The sequence below is a fragment of the Tiliqua scincoides genome, chromosome 9, assembly GCF_035046505.1.
Source record: "Tiliqua scincoides isolate rTilSci1 chromosome 9, rTilSci1.hap2, whole genome shotgun sequence".
NCBI lineage: Eukaryota > Metazoa > Chordata > Lepidosauria > Squamata > Scincidae > Tiliqua > Tiliqua scincoides.
This window is the reverse complement of record NC_089829.1, coordinates 17,649,931-17,670,064: the sequence shown is the minus strand read 5'-3', so window position 1 is coordinate 17,670,064 and position 20,134 is coordinate 17,649,931. Positions and strand designations below refer to the sequence as shown.

General features: G+C 47.5%; 1 protein-coding gene and 1 pseudogene across 1 annotated transcript; both read left to right on the top strand.

Annotated features, from left to right (window-relative positions):
* Positions 1-229: 229 nt before the first annotated feature.
* LOC136660914 (5S ribosomal RNA) lies at positions 230-346 on the top strand (annotated as a pseudogene).
* Positions 347-1,006: 660 nt separating this feature from the next.
* Positions 1,007-18,694, top strand: SLC38A7 (solute carrier family 38 member 7). Its single transcript, XM_066637217.1, has 11 exons — positions 1,007-1,170; positions 4,776-5,218; positions 5,981-6,179; positions 7,064-7,208; positions 8,904-9,002; positions 9,755-9,812; positions 14,648-14,762; positions 15,008-15,155; positions 15,330-15,529; positions 16,824-16,878; positions 16,962-18,694. The coding sequence occupies exons 2-11, from the start codon at positions 4,958-4,960 to the stop codon at positions 17,062-17,064; spliced, it is 1,383 nt and encodes a 460-aa protein (XP_066493314.1). The 5' UTR covers positions 1,007-1,170; positions 4,776-4,957; the 3' UTR covers positions 17,065-18,694.
* The last annotated feature ends 1,440 nt before the right edge of the window (positions 18,695-20,134 follow it).

Sequence of the window (20,134 nt, the reverse complement as noted above, 5' to 3'; positions counted from 1 at the left end):
CAACTTGTTGGCGACTGGCTCACATCCCCAATAGCTCTACTAATAAATGAGAATCCCCCAAACTCCCATGGCACACCTGCAGACTGTTTGTGACATACCTGCGTGCCAGGGCATAGGGGTTGAAAATGGCAGTGCTAGAGTGTGACTGAGCAGATGGCAGTGTGTCTGGGGCAGGGCCTGTGAGAGAAATTTTATCAGGGGGTATAAAGTTTCTTTTGGGTTCCCTCCAGACAGCAACTGTTACCTTGCACATGCCGGATCTCATCTGATCTTGGAAGCTAAGCAAGGTCAGGCCTGGTTAGTACTTGGATGGGAGACCGCCAGGGAATACCGGGTGCTGTAGGCTTATACCATAGTCTTCCGACACTGAAGGTTGCCAACCATCAACTGGGTTCCCTCCCAAGAGGGGAGGAGTAAAACAGAGTGGAGGGAGGGTGGTGAAGGGGGTTGGCAGAATAAGGGCAGGGAGGGGGGTGCAAAGACAGGGTAGTAACAGCTGGAAAAGCCTTGGCACTTGGGCAACATGTCCACGTGAGCTAGGATCTCACTGATCCCAAGAACTGCAAGATCCCAGGAAATTTCTGGGGGCCCTCCTTTGGTTCCTGGGGCCCCCCTTGTGACCCTGGGTTGGGGTACAAATTACTTTCTGTACCCACCCTTCTCGTGGGCCCTGGTCTATGCCTTTGCTACCAAGGAGCCAAGTAGCACCTCTTAAGGGCCGAGCCATTGAGCATCAGCAGAATTAGCATCCCTGCCACTGCAGGGATGATGAGGATGATGCTGGTACTTTGCAGAGGGTGAGAGAGAAGGGGCACCTGCCCCAAGGAGCTTGCAGTCTGGAAGACAGATGCAAGAGGAGAGGTGTATGTGTTCAGTATGGTGTGGAGAGAGGGTGGGAGGCCGCCAAAGACTACATTTCCCGGCATGCCGCGCGGCCTGCTGGGGGTGAGTCCGTCACGTGATCCGACCATCTGAGCTGCCGGTGTGGCTCTGCCCCTCCAGAGAAGCTGCCGCGTCTCTGAGCGGTGGGGCTGGCTGTGCTGCCTGGTTGGGGACCTCGCGCGCGGAGGGACGCCCTGTTCTCCTCCGCTGGGCGGCAGATAGGCAGGCAGAGACGCCCGGAGCCACCAGACTTGCGGGGACAGCCTCGGGCCAAAGACCGCCCTGCAGGTGGGTGGTGACGAAGATGATTATGGTACTTTGCAGAGGGTGAGAGAGGAGGGGTCCCTGCCCTGAGGAGCTTACAGTCTGGAAGACAGATGGGCCTAGAAGGGGGAGGTGTGTGTGTTCCCCTTCAGTCTTAGGTCTTCTCCCTGGCATGGCATGATGGGGGCTCAGGGTTCCTGCCCAGGGCCTCTAAGAGGAATTTTATCAGGGTGTACAAAGTATCTTTTAGGCCCCTTCCCAAAGGGGAGGGGGCGAATGATCAGGGGAGGGTGGTGATGGTGTGGGCAGAATGGGGGTGGGTAAGGGTGGTGATAGCCAGAATAATCTTTGGAAGCCCAGGTCCACCTTGCTTCCTGATGTGGGAGCCAGCCTGTGGGATGTGGGAGGTCTACCTACCTGCATGGCATCAGCAGTTAGATAAGGTAATATGGATGAACCAAACACACTCCTAAGTCACTCTAAAATCTTTTAAATATAGAAAATTATTGCAGAAAATTGGCATCATATTTAAGTCCACATAGTGTACTGTGTGTACCAAAATTGATTTCTGCAGCAGCTGTGGCTTCACAGCTGTGTCCCTGAGCTGCTATACACTTCTTCATGGTAAGTGGATCCACAAGCCAAAGAGCTACTGTAGCAGACTGGTTTCCTCCCACATTTGAGGCTGTGTTAAGGAGTGTCATGTAGGTATTCCTCAGCCTGGCACATATGGCTTGTGGCAGCAGCCACCACTGCACACCCTCAGTAGTGCCCCCAACATTCTGTGTGGGCAACAAGTCCAGGTGAGATAGGAAAATGTAAGATCCCAGGAAATTTCTGGGTGCCCTCCTTCTGCTCCTGGGCCCCCTTTTTGACCCTGATCCTGGGTACAGATTACCCCCTTTACTCCCCTATCATGTGCCCTGATGGTGCCAGAGGTTTCTTGGGAAAAGAGGAGGGGTTTTAAGGTAACACAGGTGGGGTAGGCAACGTGACTTTGGGCCTAGGAGGCATCCTGCTGTGATTAAGTTGACTAATCATCAAACTTTTCAGCTGCATTATGTGATTTTTCAGGAGATTGGGTTTTCTTTGTTGGCATAGCAGAGCATGTGACAATGTGCAATGGGACCCTTGCTTAAAATCATGCCAACTTCTTCTGAACTGTTTCCTGTCCAAAGTGTTGCATAATTATGGAAGTTGGTGCCGAAGCCCACATTAATATTTTAAAGTTTCTTTTTACAATTGAAAATTGAAAGGGGAAAAAAGCATCACTTCTATGTTGAAGATATAGATGTTCTGACTGAAAAGGGTTCTGAGGCTAGTTGAGAAGTGGTCTTGGATTCTGTTGGGTAAATCTTTAAAAAGATAAGATTTGATCCCTCCAACTGTAGGAGGCATCATGTGAGGATTGGGGAGAGTTGAGAAATTTCCTGTCCGCTTCCTCCCCCCCTCCCGTGTCTCTTAAAAAATGCACACTTGTCCTAAAGTTCACTTGGAGAGCAAACAACTTTTTTGCTAGATTCAGCAGAATAGAGACTTTGCCCTGCTTGCTGCTAATTAGGCAGCCTGTGGGGGGGGGGGGAGGAGTGATGATGTTGTCTTGCTCTTTCAGAGTTGGCTGTACTGGGCTTTTAGAGCAAGCCACTTCTTGGATCTTTCCTCCTGTTCCCTTAGGATACTTTCCAGCCTGAGCTGTGTGGGAGCACTGCCAATGTGCCACAACATGGCACCAGTCTGGGATGTGAGATTTGCCATCTTGAAGCTTTGAGGCTTTTAAAAAAGCAATTACTAGAATTTCAGATGGTAACAATGAGCTTGGAGTGTATGTATTGAAATCTGAAGCAGAGAGATTCTCAGAGAGACTAAGAATCTCAGAGAGACTAAGCAAGACTTTTTGTAGTGATTGGTTGGAATTTCAGTGCCACTTGTAGCTTCCACCTTCTGCTTCTCTAGCAGAAAAGGAACACAGATGGAGCAGTGGCACTGCTGATTCTATGGTAACCTCTCCTCTCACCTACAAGAGAGGAAAATGAAATGTGTGGTTCTGCCTATCTGTTTCAGATGATGATTTCCAACCTTTTTCATCTCTTGGCACACTGACAAGGCACATCATTATTTTTTTGGCAATTGACAAGGTACGCCACACTACCAGTGGGGCAGGGGGCTTAGACTCCCCAGTGGTTCTACTAATAAATGATCCACCCTCAAACTCTTGCGGCACACTTGCAGACCATTAGCACCACACTAATGTGCTGTGGTGCACTGGATGAAAAAAGTAGGTCCGTGGGTCCAATGCCCCAGAGACTTTTGAAAGAATGTTGATTTGAGAGTTCCATAAACTGAAAATACAAAGATGTAGATGCGCCATCATTCAAATTCAAATATATGTACACTGACCAGCAATGGCCTGGTCAGAACAGGGTTCTTGTCATAGTAAAGGCACACACTGTTACTGACTAGATCTAAAAGCTGAAAAGCTTGGAGACTCTGTAAGAGTAAAGGAACCAGATATAAATTTCAAAAGCTTTCTCCAGATTTAAACTTGTACACACAAGAGACTAGTTTTGACACTTAATAACCAGCTCCAACATTCAACTTTGCTGCTGTTTGTACTTTGGAGGGATAAGAACAGCCCCACTGGATCAGGCCATAGGCCCATCTAGTCCAGCTTCCTGTATCTCACAGCGGCCCCACCAAATGGCCCAGGAAGCACACCTGATAACAAGAGACCTGCATCCTGGTGCCCTCCCTTGCATCTGGCATTCTGACATAGCCCATTTCTAAAATCAAGAGGTTGCATATACATATCATGGCTTGTAACCCGTAATGGATTTTTCATCCAGAAACTTGTCCAATCCCCTTTTAAAGGCATCCAGGCCAGATGCCGTCACCACATCCTGTGGCAAGGAGTTCTGTTTTTTAAGCCCCTGGTAATGGATTCTTTTCCCAGCTTTCCTGCATTCTGAGGCTCTAGAATTCTGCATTAGCAAACTTGTATGTTGGGGGCATATTGTTGGGCAATAGGGACATGAAAGTGAGTGACATCTGAAGTCAAGGAGAGGAAGGAGAGCTGGCTAAATAGAGGGCTGGGTTACAAGTGTCCTGGGGCCAGGTCTTGTGTCTATTTCGCAAGCAAGTATTGTGTCTGCCCAGGCAGGGATGCCTGCCACTTTTCTCTACTCTCAGCAGGTACAAATTGCTTAAAAATTTTCCTCCACAGTTAATGAAGGCTAGAAATATATCCTCAGTTTGCAGTTGTTCTCTTCTACCTCTCCCACCATAAGAACAGCCCTGCTGTATCCGGCCAAGAGCCCATCTAGTCCAGCTTCCTGCATCTCAAAGTGAGTGGCCAACCAAATGCCTCAGGGAGCACTCAAGACAACAAAATACTTGTATCCTCTTAAATCCTCTAACACCTAGAAGTTTCATACATTCATAATGACTTGCAAACTGTGATGGACTTTTCCTCTACCAATCTGTCCAATCTTCTTTTCAAGGTGTCTAGGCCTTCAGGTACTGTCACCACATCCTGTGGGAAGCATGTGGATTTTGAGGCATTCAGTGAATATACTGTGTCCAAGACTCTCTGTCTGTTAAGTGCTGACTATCTGCCTTCTGGTTTTTTTAAGGCATACAGAACTGTGAGCCCCCAAATGCCCTGGGCATCGCCACCTGAACCCAGACATGTCAGGTCCGGAGGGTGACCTCTCTTCCCCTTTGGGGTAATGCTGTGAAGTTCTTGAGAGATGCGAAGAGCTGCTTGCTGGGTCAGAATTAGTGCACTTCCAACCAGTCCTTCCCAGAAGAGGACATGGCTCAAGGCCACGTGGGGATCAACACCGATTATGGTGACTGGGACTGGAGTGCGGATCCTGGGGAGCGCGCCAGGCTGCTCCAGAGCCCCAGTGTGGAGACGGGGCCCAAAGGCCATGAGGAGCAGCGATCTGCGGCGACCTCGATGCTGGGGGCTGTCTTCATCGTCGTCAACGCTGCCCTAGGGGCAGGGCTGCTCAATTTCCCAGCAGCCTTCAGCATGGCAGGCGGAGTGGCAGCAGGAATTGCCATGCAGATGGTGAGAGCAAAGAGAGTGTGGGGGACCAACCTTGGGGGGTCTTGGGCAAAACCTCTCTTGCTTTTCTTGGGAATGTGACGCTTACCCATCACCCACCTGGCCTGGTATTGGCAGTGTTGGATTATCTTCCTGATTTCTCTTGCATGTGGGCAAGAATCTGGTGTAGCTAGAAATGTTCATAATATTATGAATAAGGTGGGTAGGGAGAGGACACACAAGAGGACCCAGTGAGATTGGTTGGGGGCAAATTCAGGACAAGTAAAGACCTCTCACTTAAGGAGTGATGAATGCTGTGAATATTCACTGCCACCAGCAGTGATGGATACCAGGACAAACAAGAGGGGGAAGTTATCTCAGTCATGTCCTACTTTCCAGGGGCATCTCATGGGCTGTTTTTGGGAAGAGTGCTGGGCCTTTTGATGGACTTTTGGTTTAATGCAGCAAGGCAGTTCTTGTGGCTTCCTTGGAGTGGGAGAAGGCTGTGGGAATGTTGCACAGCACCTATTCAGCCCTCATGAACTGCAGAATACTTCTGAATTACATTGGCGGATTTCAGTACTCTGAATTCTGTGTCAGCATTGCCAGTACCAGAACCAAGGAAAATTTATTACCCCGATATTGTACTCCCTAGCTGTACTTCTCTCACTGCCCTTACACTGGCCTCTCCTGGGCATCTGCCCTGGAGCTGCATGTCCTGCTTCCTGGGTGTGTCCAACCCTTTGTCACTGACACTGCCTGTACCACTCTGCCCCTTTGCTGCAGTGCATGCTGGTCTTCATCATCGGTGGCCTGGTCATCCTGGCCTACTGCTCTCAGGCCAGCAATGAACGCACTTACCAGGAGGTGGTCTGGGCCGTTTGTGGCAAAGTTCCTGGGGTGCTGTGCGAAGTGGCCATTGCTGTCTACACCTTTGGCACCTGCATTGCCTTCCTCATCATCATCGGAGATCAACAGGACAAGAGTGAGTTGTGTTTTGGGGGGGGGATCTACTGCTTCATTGCCCTTTTGAAACTTGAGAAAGTGCTACTTGATCCCTTTGGCCTCGTGCTCCAAAGGTACAGACAGAATTTTCCGATACACCCCACAGTGTCCTGGATTTTGATGGTGTTCCCTCTTGGTTGAACTATGAAGATGAGGTACATAAAAGTACATTTGGGGGTGCATAGCTACATTTGAAGGTACATAGCTAGAGATGTAAAATTTCTGGAAATTTTGATGCCTTGGAAGAACAGGACGTTTGGGGGGAAATTGAGATATATGCAGTTTTCATATCAAGTCTAAACTATTCTGTTGTGAGTTTTATGATATATTTTGTTGACGATAAGCTGCCTTGAGTTGCCCGCAGGCAAGAAAGGTGGTGTATAATTGTAACAAATCTCTCTTGGCCTTGCCTTGTGCCTGGTACTCAGATCTGTGGGTTCTGTGTTGGGGAGTTTCCCCTTCTTTCCCTTCCAGTTTTTTTTCTCACGGACACTTAGGGTGCAATCCTAACCCCTTAGTGCTTTCCAGCACTGACATAAGGGCAATGCAGCTCTAAGATAAGGGAACAAACATTCCTTTACTTTGAGGAGGCCTCCATGAGTGACACCCATCTGCAGGATGCAGCACATGTCCCATTGGCACCACTATGCCAGTGCTGGAAAGCACTGACATAAGGGGTGAGGATTGCGCCCTTAGTTACATACTTGTGTGAGAGTTTTTCTGTGCTGCTCCCAGCCATGCACTGGCTTGAACTCTGTACAGTCTGACCTCCCACTGCCAGCAAGGATGCCCCTGGTGGCCCAGGGGCATCCTTGCTGATTACCTTCTGCTGATTACCTATACCTCTTTTGTGTCCTCGAGCAGTCATTGCAGCACTGATGAAGGATTCCACGGGGACAGAGAACAGTCACTGGTACACAGATCGCAAATTCACCATCAGCATCACAGCCTTCTTGTTCATCCTTCCCCTCTCGATTCCCAAGGAGATTGGCTTCCAGAAATATTCCAGGTACCTGCAGACTGAGCTGGGGGAGGACACAATTGGGATGAACACAGTGAATGACCAAATAGATGCAGGTGGTCCTTGGGTGTGAGAGTGCTCTTGTGCCTGCAGGTTTGATTGCGTAGACTGACCTTCCCCAAGCAACACAGTGCTGGCTGCCCTGCTCTGTCCCAAAGGGAGCAGGCACAGGCTTGGAGATGACCCTGCCAGACGTTGCAGCACACCCTTTACTCAAGAGGTTGTGTGGCTGTACTGAGTCTCTACTGCTCTGTAGCCAGGAGACTTTGGAGGCTGCTCTGTGTGGCATGTCACTGACATGTACTACTTAGAACGAGGGTTGGCACCAACATTTTGAAGGAATGGAATTGAAAGTGAATATTGGATAAACATCAGGACAGGTCATGGAAGCCAAATTAATTTCTGTTAACCCATTTGTGCCCAGCCCACTGGTGTACACATTTGATCCCTGTTGCATATATGCAACCTTGGGCAGAAATGGCTTAAATGAATGAAATTTCTCAGGGGAGATTCTGCACATCCGTAGTTAGTGCAGAAAGTGGGTTTCAGGGGATGGGGCCAGTGGGTGGGAGCAGGTTTCCTTTGCAGAAAACATTTGTGGCCCAGAACCTGAGTGAGAACATTGGTAGTGTAGAGTGAGGCAGAGCAGGCTTCTCTGACAGTACAGAAATTCCTGGGCGAGTGTTGTGGAAAATCAGCCTCTCATAGTAAAGGACTGTATAGCAGGGAGGAAGGGTTGGTGTAATTCACAAAGATCCCAATGTGATCCCAGCTGCGATACAAGGACATCTGCAAGAGGGATCTGAAGGCCTTAGGAGTGGACCTCAACAAGTGGGAAACCCTGGCCTCTTTGTGGCCCACTTGGAGGCAGGCTGTGCAGCATGGCCTTTTCCAGTTTGAAGAGACACTTGGCCAACAGTCTGAGGCAAAGAGGCAAAGAAGGAAGGCCCATAGCCAGGGAGACAGACCAGGGACAGACTGCACTTGCTCCCAGTGTGGAAGGGATTATCACTCCCGAATTGGCCTTTTCAGCCACACTAGACGCTGTTCCAGAACCACCATTCAGAGCGCGATACCATAGTCTTTCAAGACTGAAGGTTGCCAACACAATGTGCATATGTGGGGGGGGGGGGCTGGTGTTGTAACAGCACAACCTAAAGAAGAATTGTGAAAGGGGGAATGAATGAAACACTGCTGAACTGGAACTTCTCTGGGTGTTTGAGTCTGTTTGGGATTGAAGAAAGACCAGGGTTTAAACCTTAAGTTCAGTCAGGACAATGGCATTTTAACCTTTTACTGCTGCTGTAAATTGTCAAGCTTATGCATTCAGCTTCCCATAAGAGCAGAACCTCTCCCATACCATAGCTATTTGCTCCCATCATTTACAAGCCTGGCTCCACTTCTGAAGACTTTATGGGGAGCCTCCTGTCTCACCGGTTTAAACTCAGCACAGACCAGAAGACAGCTGTGTCTGTTGCGACTTCTGTAAGAATGATTGTGTTTGAGTTAAAAGCCTTCACCTGCCACGTCATAAAATATCAACAGTTGGCATTCATTTATATCCAGGGTGATGCAGTGCTGAAATCATCCGCTTCCTCCTTGGTCAAAAAGTCCTGCAAGGAGGTAGTGGTGGTGACAGAAGAGCGGTAGAAGGGCTCTGACCTCTTTTTCTCCCTCTTCCAGTTGCCTGAGTGTGATTGGGACATGGTATGTCACAGCCATCATCATTGTGAAATATGTTTGGCCCGATAAGGAGATTGTTCCAGGAGACATCCCAACCAGGTACATGTGGGAGCAGGTGGTTCTTTGAAAAGTGGCAGCAACTGCAAGGGACTTCTAGGAAGAAGCTCACCTCTTCTTTGAGGTTTATGATGTAGTAGTAGTGCAGTAGTAATTATTAGTAGTATTGATATTATTTATAATTATGTATAAGATTATTTAACCATTATTCAGTCATTTGTTTCTTCATTATGGCAGAGATCTAGCTGTTCTTGCCAGTGTGTGTGCCCAGGAGAGTCTCTGACTAATTAAAATAGGAAGTATAGGAAGCTTTTAGTTCTGAGATTGGCAGTGTATGTTCCTGTCTGTACAGAGTGCTGAAAGACATTCCCCCCTTGCCTATGACCAATTAAGATATCTGTTTTAGGCCCCTTTTTCTCCCCTTAATACCACTCAGAAGATGGAAGGGGAGCTGTTTCTGCTTTGGGTGGGGTGGGGTGGGGTGCTACAAAAAGAGACTGCTCAGGTCAGGCTGAATATCTTTGGACAAAAACCAATTTCAAAATGGCTGTAGATTAACTTCATTCTTGGAAAAATCATGGAGTGTGTTTTTAATGTAGATTAATCTCAGTGGAGATATGAATGCGTTAAGAGTGTCTCCAAAATTGACCTTAGCCTGCTGAGTTAAACCAGATCTTGAACATCCACTTTTGATAAGATGCTACTCTTGGGGGACTTTGAAATGTTGAATAGATGTTCGGTGTGGTCATTTGCTGACAGATATTCTAAACAAGTTTGTGTATGGCTCTCCACAGCCCTTCCTCCTGGATGTCCGTGTTCAACGCCATGCCCACCATTTGCTTTGGCTTCCAGGTAAAGTTTGTCTGAGGTTGAGGGGTGGGTTGGAGGGTAAGGAGAACCATTTTTCTCATTGCTGACAGTTTCCTGAGATAGTTTGCTCTGGAAAGCAGGGCCATGCTCATTGAGAACTTTCCCAGCAACCCCGTAAGGAAGCCACTTGCAACTCTGGTTCTATCTTGCCGAGAGGGATGCCTTTCAGCAGAGATGCATTGACATTAACATTAGAAGTACAAGTGGTGCCTTGGTATCCATGGGGGATCCTTTCTGGGGCCCCCACAGATTCCAAAAAACCAGATTAAAAAATTCATGTTTAGGCACCCCTAAAAGCCTCCCACACACACACAGACTATGAAGTTGAGAGGCAGAGGTAGCCATCCGGAGATAAATCTTCTTTCTCTCTAAGGGGGCTGTCTGTCCAAGGATTTCTCTGCTCTGGAAAGGGCATATTGGAGCAAGCTCAAGGAGCATGGTGCCATTGTTCCATCCCTAAAGAAGAGGGCAAGGCCTCCTCAGAACCCTGGGTGGGGAGCACTTTCTGCCTAACTTGGCAAGCGCACACACACTCCCAGGACTGACATTCAGCGTGGAATTCTCCAGGTTGCTCTTCAGACTCAGGAAAGTTTGCTTTGGGAGCTTCCAGGGTCAAGCCAAGCTGTCTCTGCCTGGAGTTGCTTTGGCAGGGAACAAGAACCATGTGTGGGTTCATTGGGGTGAAAAGGATGCAAAGCAGCTTGATTGGGATCAAAAAGGGAATTGCAGGAGAGAAATGTTAAGCATCCTGCAGGCACAATCCTCTTCCGAGCGTTGAGAAGCAAAAGGCAACAGGGAGACTGGGTGCTAGTTTGGGAGAGGAGTCCTTTTCCCCCCCAAAAGAACAGCCAATCTGGTCAAAATGAAAAAATCCAGAAGTCAGCATTTTTAGAAATAATATTAGATTGAGGGAAGTAGTTGAAATGTATTTAAGGAAGGAGGAAGGGAAGGGATGTAAGAAACGGGTAAGCATTTAGGAAAAGAGTAAGATAGAGATGAGATAGGAGTAAGAAATGATTAAAAAGGAAGACAAACACAACAGTGAAGAGGGTGGGGCAGAGGAAGATAAGGGACTAGATGAAAGGGAGGCATTAAGGGATACTAGAGGAGAAATAGAAGGGAAGAAAGATAAGATTGGCAATTTTACCGCAGAAGAATTTAGCAAAAACCTGAGTGGTCAGAAAAGGAGATAAAGAAAGTAGTGAGAGGGTGTTGGTTGGTTATGTAGCAATCAAATCTAAAAAATAGGCAGGTGTAGAGAAAAAGCACATTAACTGGTAAAGACTTGAAGTCTTTGCTATTGGCATTCTAGAGCAGTGATTTTCAACCTTTTTCATCTTGCGGCACACTGGCAAGGCACTAAAATGCTCAAGGCACACCAGCAGCTTTTTGACATTTGACAAGGCACACTGTGCTATCAATGGGAGCTCACATCCCCCAATGGTCCTATTGATAGATGACCCTCTCCCAAATTCCCGCAGCACACCTGGGGACCATTTGCGGCACACCAGTGTGCCACAGCACAGTGGTTGAAAATGGCTGCTCTAGAGATTGATCACAGGAGCACAAATTGTGGGGGAAAGAAAGGGAGAGAAGGAGAGATCCCCCAAACCTGCGGGAGAGATCCTGATTATAGTCAAATTGAAGCAGAAGAATTGAGAAGAAAGAAGATCCTGAAATAAAGAGCCATTATGAACAATCGAGCAGATCCAACAGAGTGCGGGAGAATCAGACACTCAGAAAATAGTAATGAAACGGAACCGTGATTAAGAAGAACGTCTCCAGCTAGCAACAACTGGAGATGGATCTGGTACAGATGTCTTAAGGAGTTCTTGAATCAAGGCAAGCACACAAAGCAAAATGAAATAAAAGTAAGAGCAGATCCATCATAATGTAGTCCTCAGGCTAAGTTATGGGCTGGAGACCCTAACCAAGTTCCAAAGGTCTTCATTATTAAGCTGCCTCCTGAAGCTCTCAAGTTGATTCTTTGTAGGATTCAGTCTTGGACGGTCCTCTTCTTCAAAGCCATAACCACTGCATGCCGAGTGCCAGAACTGGGTACACCGTCAGTCCACAGGGAGCAATGCTTTTTCCAGAGTCTCAAGAAGTGCACCAGTTTCCTTTCCAAGGATCAGCATCATGCTCCATCATTTACAAAAATTGGTTCTTGCCTTTTCCCATTTTGAGGGACACCTTGGACATTCAAGGACCCTCTCACCTGTTGGGTTGCAAGTTTATTTTCTTTTATCCAAACATATTGAGAAAAGGTGTTTCATAGTGGATCAAGGTCTGCCTGCAAATCACTGTCCATCCCTAAAAGAGTAGCTGCTTTCTCTACACACCTGCCCTTTTGTTTGTCCCCCCTATAAGGCATTTATTTGCCTCTGCTAAAATTAAAAGGGGCAGACTGTAGTATATAATTCAGCACTAATTTTTCATGACTGCTTTGGCCTGCCCAGTCAGGTATCACTGCTGAACATCTTCAAGGATGTCCTCGTCCACTATGAGAGAAAGGAATATTGATCTTACTGACCATGGGGCATGGAGGTACCCTTTGCCACCCAGGATGTTTAAGAGGATCTTGAGTTTTCCTTTGTGTTCTCACAAGGAACTTTAGGGGAGTAGTTGCAACTTCCAGGTGGTTCCTGCTCCGGCTCTTTCTGTTATGCCATTGCATCTGTTTAGCAGGTTTCAGAAGTTAGTTTAAGATGTGTTATTTGTGGACCTGATTCCTGTTGCAGTTTCTATGACCAGAACTGGGAGTGGCTTCCTCCCAATGACTCACTGAGAAAATTTTCAGTTTGCGTGACTCTGTCTTTCCAAAGCAAGAGGGAGGAGGAACAAGCCTGTGGACATCCTCCATACACTGTCGAGAAAGCTTTGCGTGGCAAGACCAGTTTTCTGGCTTCACTTGTCTGTCTATCTACATTAGTCCCTGTAGCCTGGATTGACACTCCAGCTACTGCGGTGCTTGGACTTGCTACACTACTGCACACGTTAATGGGAACACAGGCCAGGAGCAACAACAGAGCTTCCAACCCTCTTGTGTTGGAGATGAATGGCCTGGTCTGCTGGAGTCCTTGCTACCAGAATATTCTGAACTATTCAGAACGTTCTGCCTTTTCTTAACATGCCAGTATGGTGTTACCTTTACCATCCCTCCAGAGGGGTCTCACCCCCGTATTCTTTTTGCGATTGGGCTGTTCCATGATGGGATGTCCCGTCTAAGGACTTCTTCGCTACTTGCTTCAGGTCTGTGCGCTGAATGCTCGCCACTAGGGGGCAGGATTCTTCTGCTGAATGAAAACATGTCTTTCTCTGTGTGTTGCTTGACTGTATATCAAAGCATGCCTCTTTAACAGCATCCCTTGTCCTTCCTTCTGGGTGATGGACTGCTGGTTTCCCCTTACTTTTGTGAAGCCTGACCCCAGAATGCCTCAGTTTGGCCTTTGACATATTGTGGCTGCACTGAGTGAGCCACATTGGTTAAAATGTTGCAGTTATTCTGTGGTGTTCCTAAGTGTGTCATTCCCAAGCTGTCTGAGGCGGCTACTGAAAATGCAAAGCCTCTTTCCAGCTGGTTTCCTAACAGACCCCCTGTGGCTTGTTAGCTATCGCCTGGAGTAACATTTTCTTTGCCAAGATGACAAAATTCACTGTTGAGGGCAGGGTGAGATGTTGGGCACTGTAGCCTCAGAACGTTTTCTGGTTGCAAAAACAACTCCAGCAGTTGTGACACGCTTGAGCGCTTTGATCTGTGGGGCAGTTAAAGATTAAATCAGTGTATGACAAACAGTGGAAACACAGAGTGATGGAAAGACTGAGAGAGAGTTGGAACAAATTGATCAGCCTTCCACCTTAGAGGGCGAGTTCATAATTTAGTAGTGGATGCAATAGCAGAACCTTATTCATTCGTTCTAATACTGGCTACATAGAGGGGTAACTGGAGGTACTAGCCAGCCCTGCTTGGCCACACTTCTTAGCCATGCCCCCTGCTTTCCTTGGGTGTGGCGTTTGAGGATGGTGCTGATCCCAGAGACACTTCCCTGATACAAAAGAAGTTTCCCCATTTGTCCTTGAACAAATTTTGAACTTGGGAAGAGTGGAGAGGGTGTGGTTAAGGATTCCCTTTGGCAGGGCTTGCCACTGGCACAGTCCCTCCCCCCCCCACCATGGTACAGTCTATGCAGTTTGTGAACTGGTGTTTTAACAGAGTGCCAGGACTCATTCTGTTGACTCACTTCCACAAGTGTCTGGGCTTTCCGGTAATAAAGTAGAGGAGTCCCAATCTTGCTTGCATTTGCAGTTCCAAAGTTCTGGTGCTCACGTTGGTAGACAGCTTGCGGGGGAAGTGATTTAGGGAAGTAAGGTGGCAGCTGAGCACTGGAATGGATTTTTAGGCTACAATCCTATACTCACTCCTAGCAGGGTGTATGTTTCATTGCAGTCAATGGGGCCTACCTCTGAGTAGGCATGTATAGGTTTGCACTGTTAGAAACCACGTTGTTGGGTATGTGAGAGGAAATCTTACAGGCATTGCAAAAGTTGGTGACAATCAAGGTTTAAATCTCTCTCATATATTCTCCCCCCCCCAAACACACACACCATTCAACACAATTCTTACCAAAAATTATTTTTCTCCTATCTAAAATATTAAGCAGTGGGAACCAGGAAAGAGCTCTGGAGTTCAAGTCCCTGCTCAGTACATAGAGTGGCTTTCAGTCAGTCATTCTCTCTGCCTACATAGAGCTTGGAGCTTGTGTCCTCCTTTGCCAGTGTATTAGCCTTACTGGTTTTGTATATCTTCTGACCGCCAGTGCCATGTCAGTAGTGTGCCCGTCTTCAACAGCATGAAGCAGCCAGAAGTGAAACCCTGGGGAGTGGTGGTGACGGCAGCCATGCTCATTGCGCTCTCTGTCTACACGGGCACAGGTAAGGAGCAGGCCCTGCTTAGCGCTGTTGCTTTCCTCTTCTTAGCAGTTACTGCTGCCTTTTGACCTCGATCTTGAAAGGAGCTTCCTTTGACCTGTGAGCACCAGGAGCGATCCTATGCCCCAGTCCCAGGCTCCTGGTCTCAGGTGTTCACCGTAGCCAAAAGGGACAGTGGGTTGGCTCAGAACAGTGGTCTTTCCCTGAGCCCCTGTGATTTTTCTTCTTCTCTCTCTGTGCTCTGACAGGGGTCTGTGGCTTCCTGACCTTTGGCTCCAGCGTGGAGCAGGACGTGCTGATGTCCTACCCCTCCGATGACATTCCAGTGGCCATAGCGCGGGCATTCATCATCGTCTGCGTGTTGACATCTTACCCCATTCTGCACTTCTGTGGCAGGTAACCAAGGAGTGGGAAGGGCCTGCCTGGCAGATCCACTCCCCCCCCCCCCCGTGGTTTGACGACCACTACTGGCGGTGTTGGAAACCACATCCTGGTTTTCAAGGAGTTCTCTTGTTTCTGAGCAATCAGATGGCTGTAGGGAACTTCTCAACCTCTTTTCTTCCTGGCTAGGGCTGTCCTGGAGGGCCTCTGGCTGCGCTTCAAGGGGGAGACAGTGGAAGAAGATGTGGTGAGGGAGAGACGCCGGCGTCTCTTCCAGACCGGCAGCTGGTTCCTCCTCACACTCCTCCTGGCCTTGTTCATTCCTGACATTGGCCGAGTCATCTCTGTCATTGGTGGGCTGGCTGCCTGCTTCATCTTTGTCTTCCCAGGTAAGGTCTTCCTTTGTCTAGGAAGAGACATGGCTGTTATTCTGGGTACCCATTTTTAGGTTTGGGGGCCAAAGGTGAGCATTTTTTCTTTGTTGGGGGATGGAATAGCAGTGAAATGCCAGGATGGTGTAGTAGTCTGGGAGTTGGATGTACACCTGGAAGATCCAGGTTCAAATCCCTGCTCAGCTGTGAAGCTTCCTGGGTGACCTTGGCCAGTCACTGTCTCTTAGCCTCACCTACCTCATAGGGTTGTTGTAACAACAAAAGGAGGGGAGAAACTATATACACCACCCCTGAGCTCCTTGGAGGAAGGGGGGTGTAAAGTGTGGAAAAATAAGGTGAAATAATTGGGGGAAAGGTGGGGTGGCACTGGGTGCATAGAGCCAGGGAGTGACTGGAATACAACTTGAGCGAGGTGTTCTCTGACCAGCAGGAACCAGATCTCTCATTTCTCTTCTGCCATCATCAGAAACTGCCTCTGTGCATTTGGCCTTGTCCTCTGCTTCCTCAAGGCCTGAAATTCCTGGGAGGGAGCCCCCAAGTTGTGAGTGGTGTTGGGGAAGGGCAGCTGAGTGGGCTTCCTCTTTCATCCTTCCGCCAGTATTGAGGCTCTGGAAAGATGATAGCAAATGCAGGAGAAGTGACAAGTTCTCCATCTGCAGACAGTCAACTTGTGCTGCTCTGTCCTTCCTTCACCTTTACTTGGCTTTGGCAAAGAGGAGGACCTGCTCCTCTGCCCCCATTCTACTTCCTTCTGATGTGGGACTGTTGCAAGCAAGCAAGCTGCAGTTACTGAACTCACTTGTGCTTTTGGCAGGAATTTCACTGCTGGGTTGTGAAGGGAAGAAAGTTCTCATTTTGCTCAGGGCCATCAAAGGCACTGTGGTGGTTAGAGTTGGGGTTGGAGCAGTAGCTGCTAACCAGGCTGAGTCAAGGGGCTGTCAAGGAATCTTCTGCCTCTGGAAAATCAGTGTGCAGCCACTGGAATTCTGCATGGTGGTGAATTCCACTGCCCATGCTGGTCCACTGCCCATGAAAGCTTCAGTAGGGGTTGTGGCTCTCAAGTCTCTGCAACCCCCACCCCCTTTTCCTGGTGGAATAACTGAATGAACTGCCAATGAGGCTGTCAAGCTAATTCTTCGCAGCAAGGAATGCCGGCATGCTCACTTGGCATGTCTGTATTCAGTATTAGATTTGTGGAACCTGCCTTGGTTTTGTTATAACTGTACAGATCTTTGCATATTCTTCTTTGAGTATTTTGTCCTGATGTCTGCCTGTGTTGCTTCCTTGGCAGGACTCTGTCTCATCCATGCCAAACTCTCTGAAATCCAAGAAGCCAGATCGGCCAGGTAAGAGCCTTGCCTGCCATGTGTCCTTCCCTTCTCTGCAAATAACGTCCATTCCTCTGAGAATATCTCCTCTGTATCCACAGTTGGTGGGCGATGGTCAGTTATGGCGTCTTCTTGGTTGTCCTCGGAGCCTTCATCTTTGGACAGACAACTGCCAATGCCGTCTTTATAGATCTAATGAAGTAGTCCCTTCAACGCGGTCCCTTGAAGACAAATCTTCCTCATGCACATGCTGTGCAATTAAAGGAATTCCAGTGGGAACAGTTACCTAATTCTTGAGATGTCTTGAGTGTCAACAGAAGAGGACTCTTCGTTTTTGCTTTCCTCCTTGACTTCACTCTTATCAACCCAGCGAGTTTGTTGTTTTGTTAAGAACCCATCAAGTTTGCCCTCCTGTTGTCCATGGCATGTGCACCTTGCATAATTAACCCTGGCTGACACCCCTCTTTCGAAAGCAGGCTCCTTTTTGCCTGGCCTTGCACATATGTGTGTAAGAGAATCAAAGAATCCACACAATGGCTAGTCTAGCTTTTGTTGGCCAAAGAGATTTTTCCTGACCAACAACATAGCAAAGCTCTTGTGCTTGGTGTTGAAATTACCACTGAGAGGACAATGAGTTTGCCCTGTGAAGAAAATTGGGAACCAAACACTAGAGCTGAATTGCTCTGAGGAGCAGGTGCTTCAGATCAGATCACGGAAACGACATGGTTTTTATTGGGGGGAAAGAAGGGTGGCATGCGTCACTTTAAGATTTTTAGCTTCCTTTTACTTTATATGAAACTAAGTCTTGAAAAGCTCCGTTCATTAGATATCCAGGCACATCAGAAGGGGGAATATTTGAGGACATTTTCCAGGCATCAGTTTGACACTACAACTTGTCTTTCATCACACTCTGGGATTCACAGTGTTGGTGCCATGTGGAAGATGTAGCGAGAGAAAGCATGGACAGCACACCACATCACTGAATACAATGGGCTCAGGCCTTATCCATGGGACTTATACAGTGGGCCTTACCTACATGCTCATTATCCACAGAGGCCGAGACCGCAGCTGAAGGGCCTTAGAGGACCTCCTGGGTGCAACCGGAAGTCACTTCCAGTTGTTTCAAGGAGGTTCTCTCAGGCCCTTCAGTCATGGTTTATTTTAATTATCCATGGAATTCAGTATCTGCCGGGGGGGGGGGTCGGTCAGTCCTGGAATGGATCCCTCACAAATATCAAGGGCCCACCATATTTGGTCAACCTGAACATTCAGTGTATGTGCTGGTTAAAGAAATGAAAGAACTGGGTTTTCCTGACACAAAACATGTGGCTCTTGCTATGGGTTGAGAAAGGAGAGGGAAGAACCTCTGCAGACCAGAAGGAAAAGTGCCTCATTGGCCTCCATACCAAGTCATGCCTCCTGATGAGACTGGCTGATCTCAGCCGACATTTTGCCTCTACTGAGTGATGGTTTTCATCTCTTGGTTGACTGCTCTTGCCTCTTCTCCCAAGGATCAGGTGCCACTGGTTAAAAAGAACACTCAGTTCTGTTGTAGGGTGCTACATTCTGGGTTTTGAGCAGGAGCCCCTTTGGATCCTGGTATACCATTTGGTGGCACATTCTGGTGTTTACGTAGCAGGTGTCCAGAATTGTTCTCCTTTTACAGGAGTCTGGTGCTGCAGGTGCTCTCTGTGTATTTATTGATTTTTTTTTTAAGAGAATTTTTCAGGTGCTACTTTTTCTGTTTCAAATCTTGTTTCCAGGAAAGGAACAGGAGCTTTGGGTTGTAAAACTACAATGTAACAGTTAAACGAACAATTAAAAAGGGAAGTCACTACTGATGAATTGCTGTGATCTGTTGCCTTCTGACTACACAGTCCTACAAACATTTTTGTTGTCGTAAAAGTTAGACCTTCTTGTCTGAAATTTTCCCTTAAGATCTTGCTTGAATGCAGTGGCAGCTTTGCTAAAGAAAACCTTAGCTAGGGTTAGGCCTGGTTAGTGTTAGAGGATTTCTCTTCCCCTTTCATCCAGCGGCTTGGAGCAGCTGTCTCATTTCGGGGTGGGGGACACAGGGTAACTCAGATTCCACAGAAAGGGAACTAGCACGCTACATAGGAGATACTTAATCAGGAAGGAGTGGGAGGATGAGGACCATGCCTCAGTGTGGCTTTCTCTGTCCTCCATGTTGTGTGAGAAAGTGCTGTAGTGGTTCTACACTACATGTGCCACTTACTATTGTTTTGAATGCTGTATCATCACAATGAGTTTTTATTTTTTCAAAAATATCCTGTTTGTATTGACTGTTTTTTTTTAAATGCAAGCAAGAAAATAGAACCCTAATACTTCGCACACTGAAAGCTAAAATGCCCAGCTTAGTCAGGGTACATAAGAGGTTCATTTAAGACAAGTAAATATATACAAAAACTTGCAGAAGGGAGAGAAAAGACATGGTTCTTGGCAATTTCCCCATCAGTCTCTGGTCACTCTTGAAACCTTGTTCCAGAGGATCCCCCACTTGCTGAAAATCACACCCTTCTCCCTCTGAGTAAGGCATGGTTTGGATACCACCTGGGTTTTATACCTGTTTAGGTTCCAGGTTCCACTGGCCGCCAATCTTCCCTGAGGCGTTCTGTTTTGCTGCTCTCCTTGCTGGGCTCGACTTTGCTGTTTTAATTTGTTCGTTATCGTTCGATAACAAGTCTTTTGTGCAGAGGAGTTTTTGCAAGGCCAGGAAATGTTAATCGATAGGAGTGTTATCTAAAACAAAAGCAGCAATCTTTGAACAAGCACTGTTTGTGTGGTGTTTGGGTCAGTGCTGATTTTTCTGATCTCAGTTGTTCCACCTTACACTAAAAGGAACATGTTCCAGAGATTAAAAAATGGAGTGGGAAACTGGTTAATATTGCCAGGTCTCCTACATTTTCTCAGTCAGTTGACAGTGAGGTGAGGTGAGGGAGTGCCCTCTGCCTCATCTCCCTGAAGGGAAGAGAAGGGAGAATATTTGGGAATGGATCACTTCAGGCCAAAGCTATCAGTCTGTGTCCAGTGATGACCTGTTTCTTTGGCCACCTGTATCTATACCATCCATATATGCTAGAATTATATAGAATTATGAATATATAATTGTTTTTCCATGAGATTTCTTCCATGCTGTTTGCTTGATGGAGTTATAAATGTTCTTACTTTTGAGAACCAAATTTGGGAAGACCTAGTTAGATGTACAAGATACATGAATGAGCTTCAGGATGACAGTTCCTGGTGCTGGTAATTA

Excerpts from the sequence above, each read along its gene's own strand:
- SLC38A7 (XM_066637217.1), top strand. The coding sequence starts at position 4,958 with ATGGCTCAAGGCCACGTGGGGATCAACACCGATTATGGTGACTGGGAC. Across the intron at positions 5,219-5,980 it reads CAGGAATTGCCATGCAGATG|TGCATGCTGGTCTTCATCAT; the intron begins GTGAGAGCAAAG and ends CCTTTGCTGCAG. Across the intron at positions 14,763-15,007 it reads CTCTGTCTACACGGGCACAG|GGGTCTGTGGCTTCCTGACC; the intron begins GTAAGGAGCAGG and ends GTGCTCTGACAG.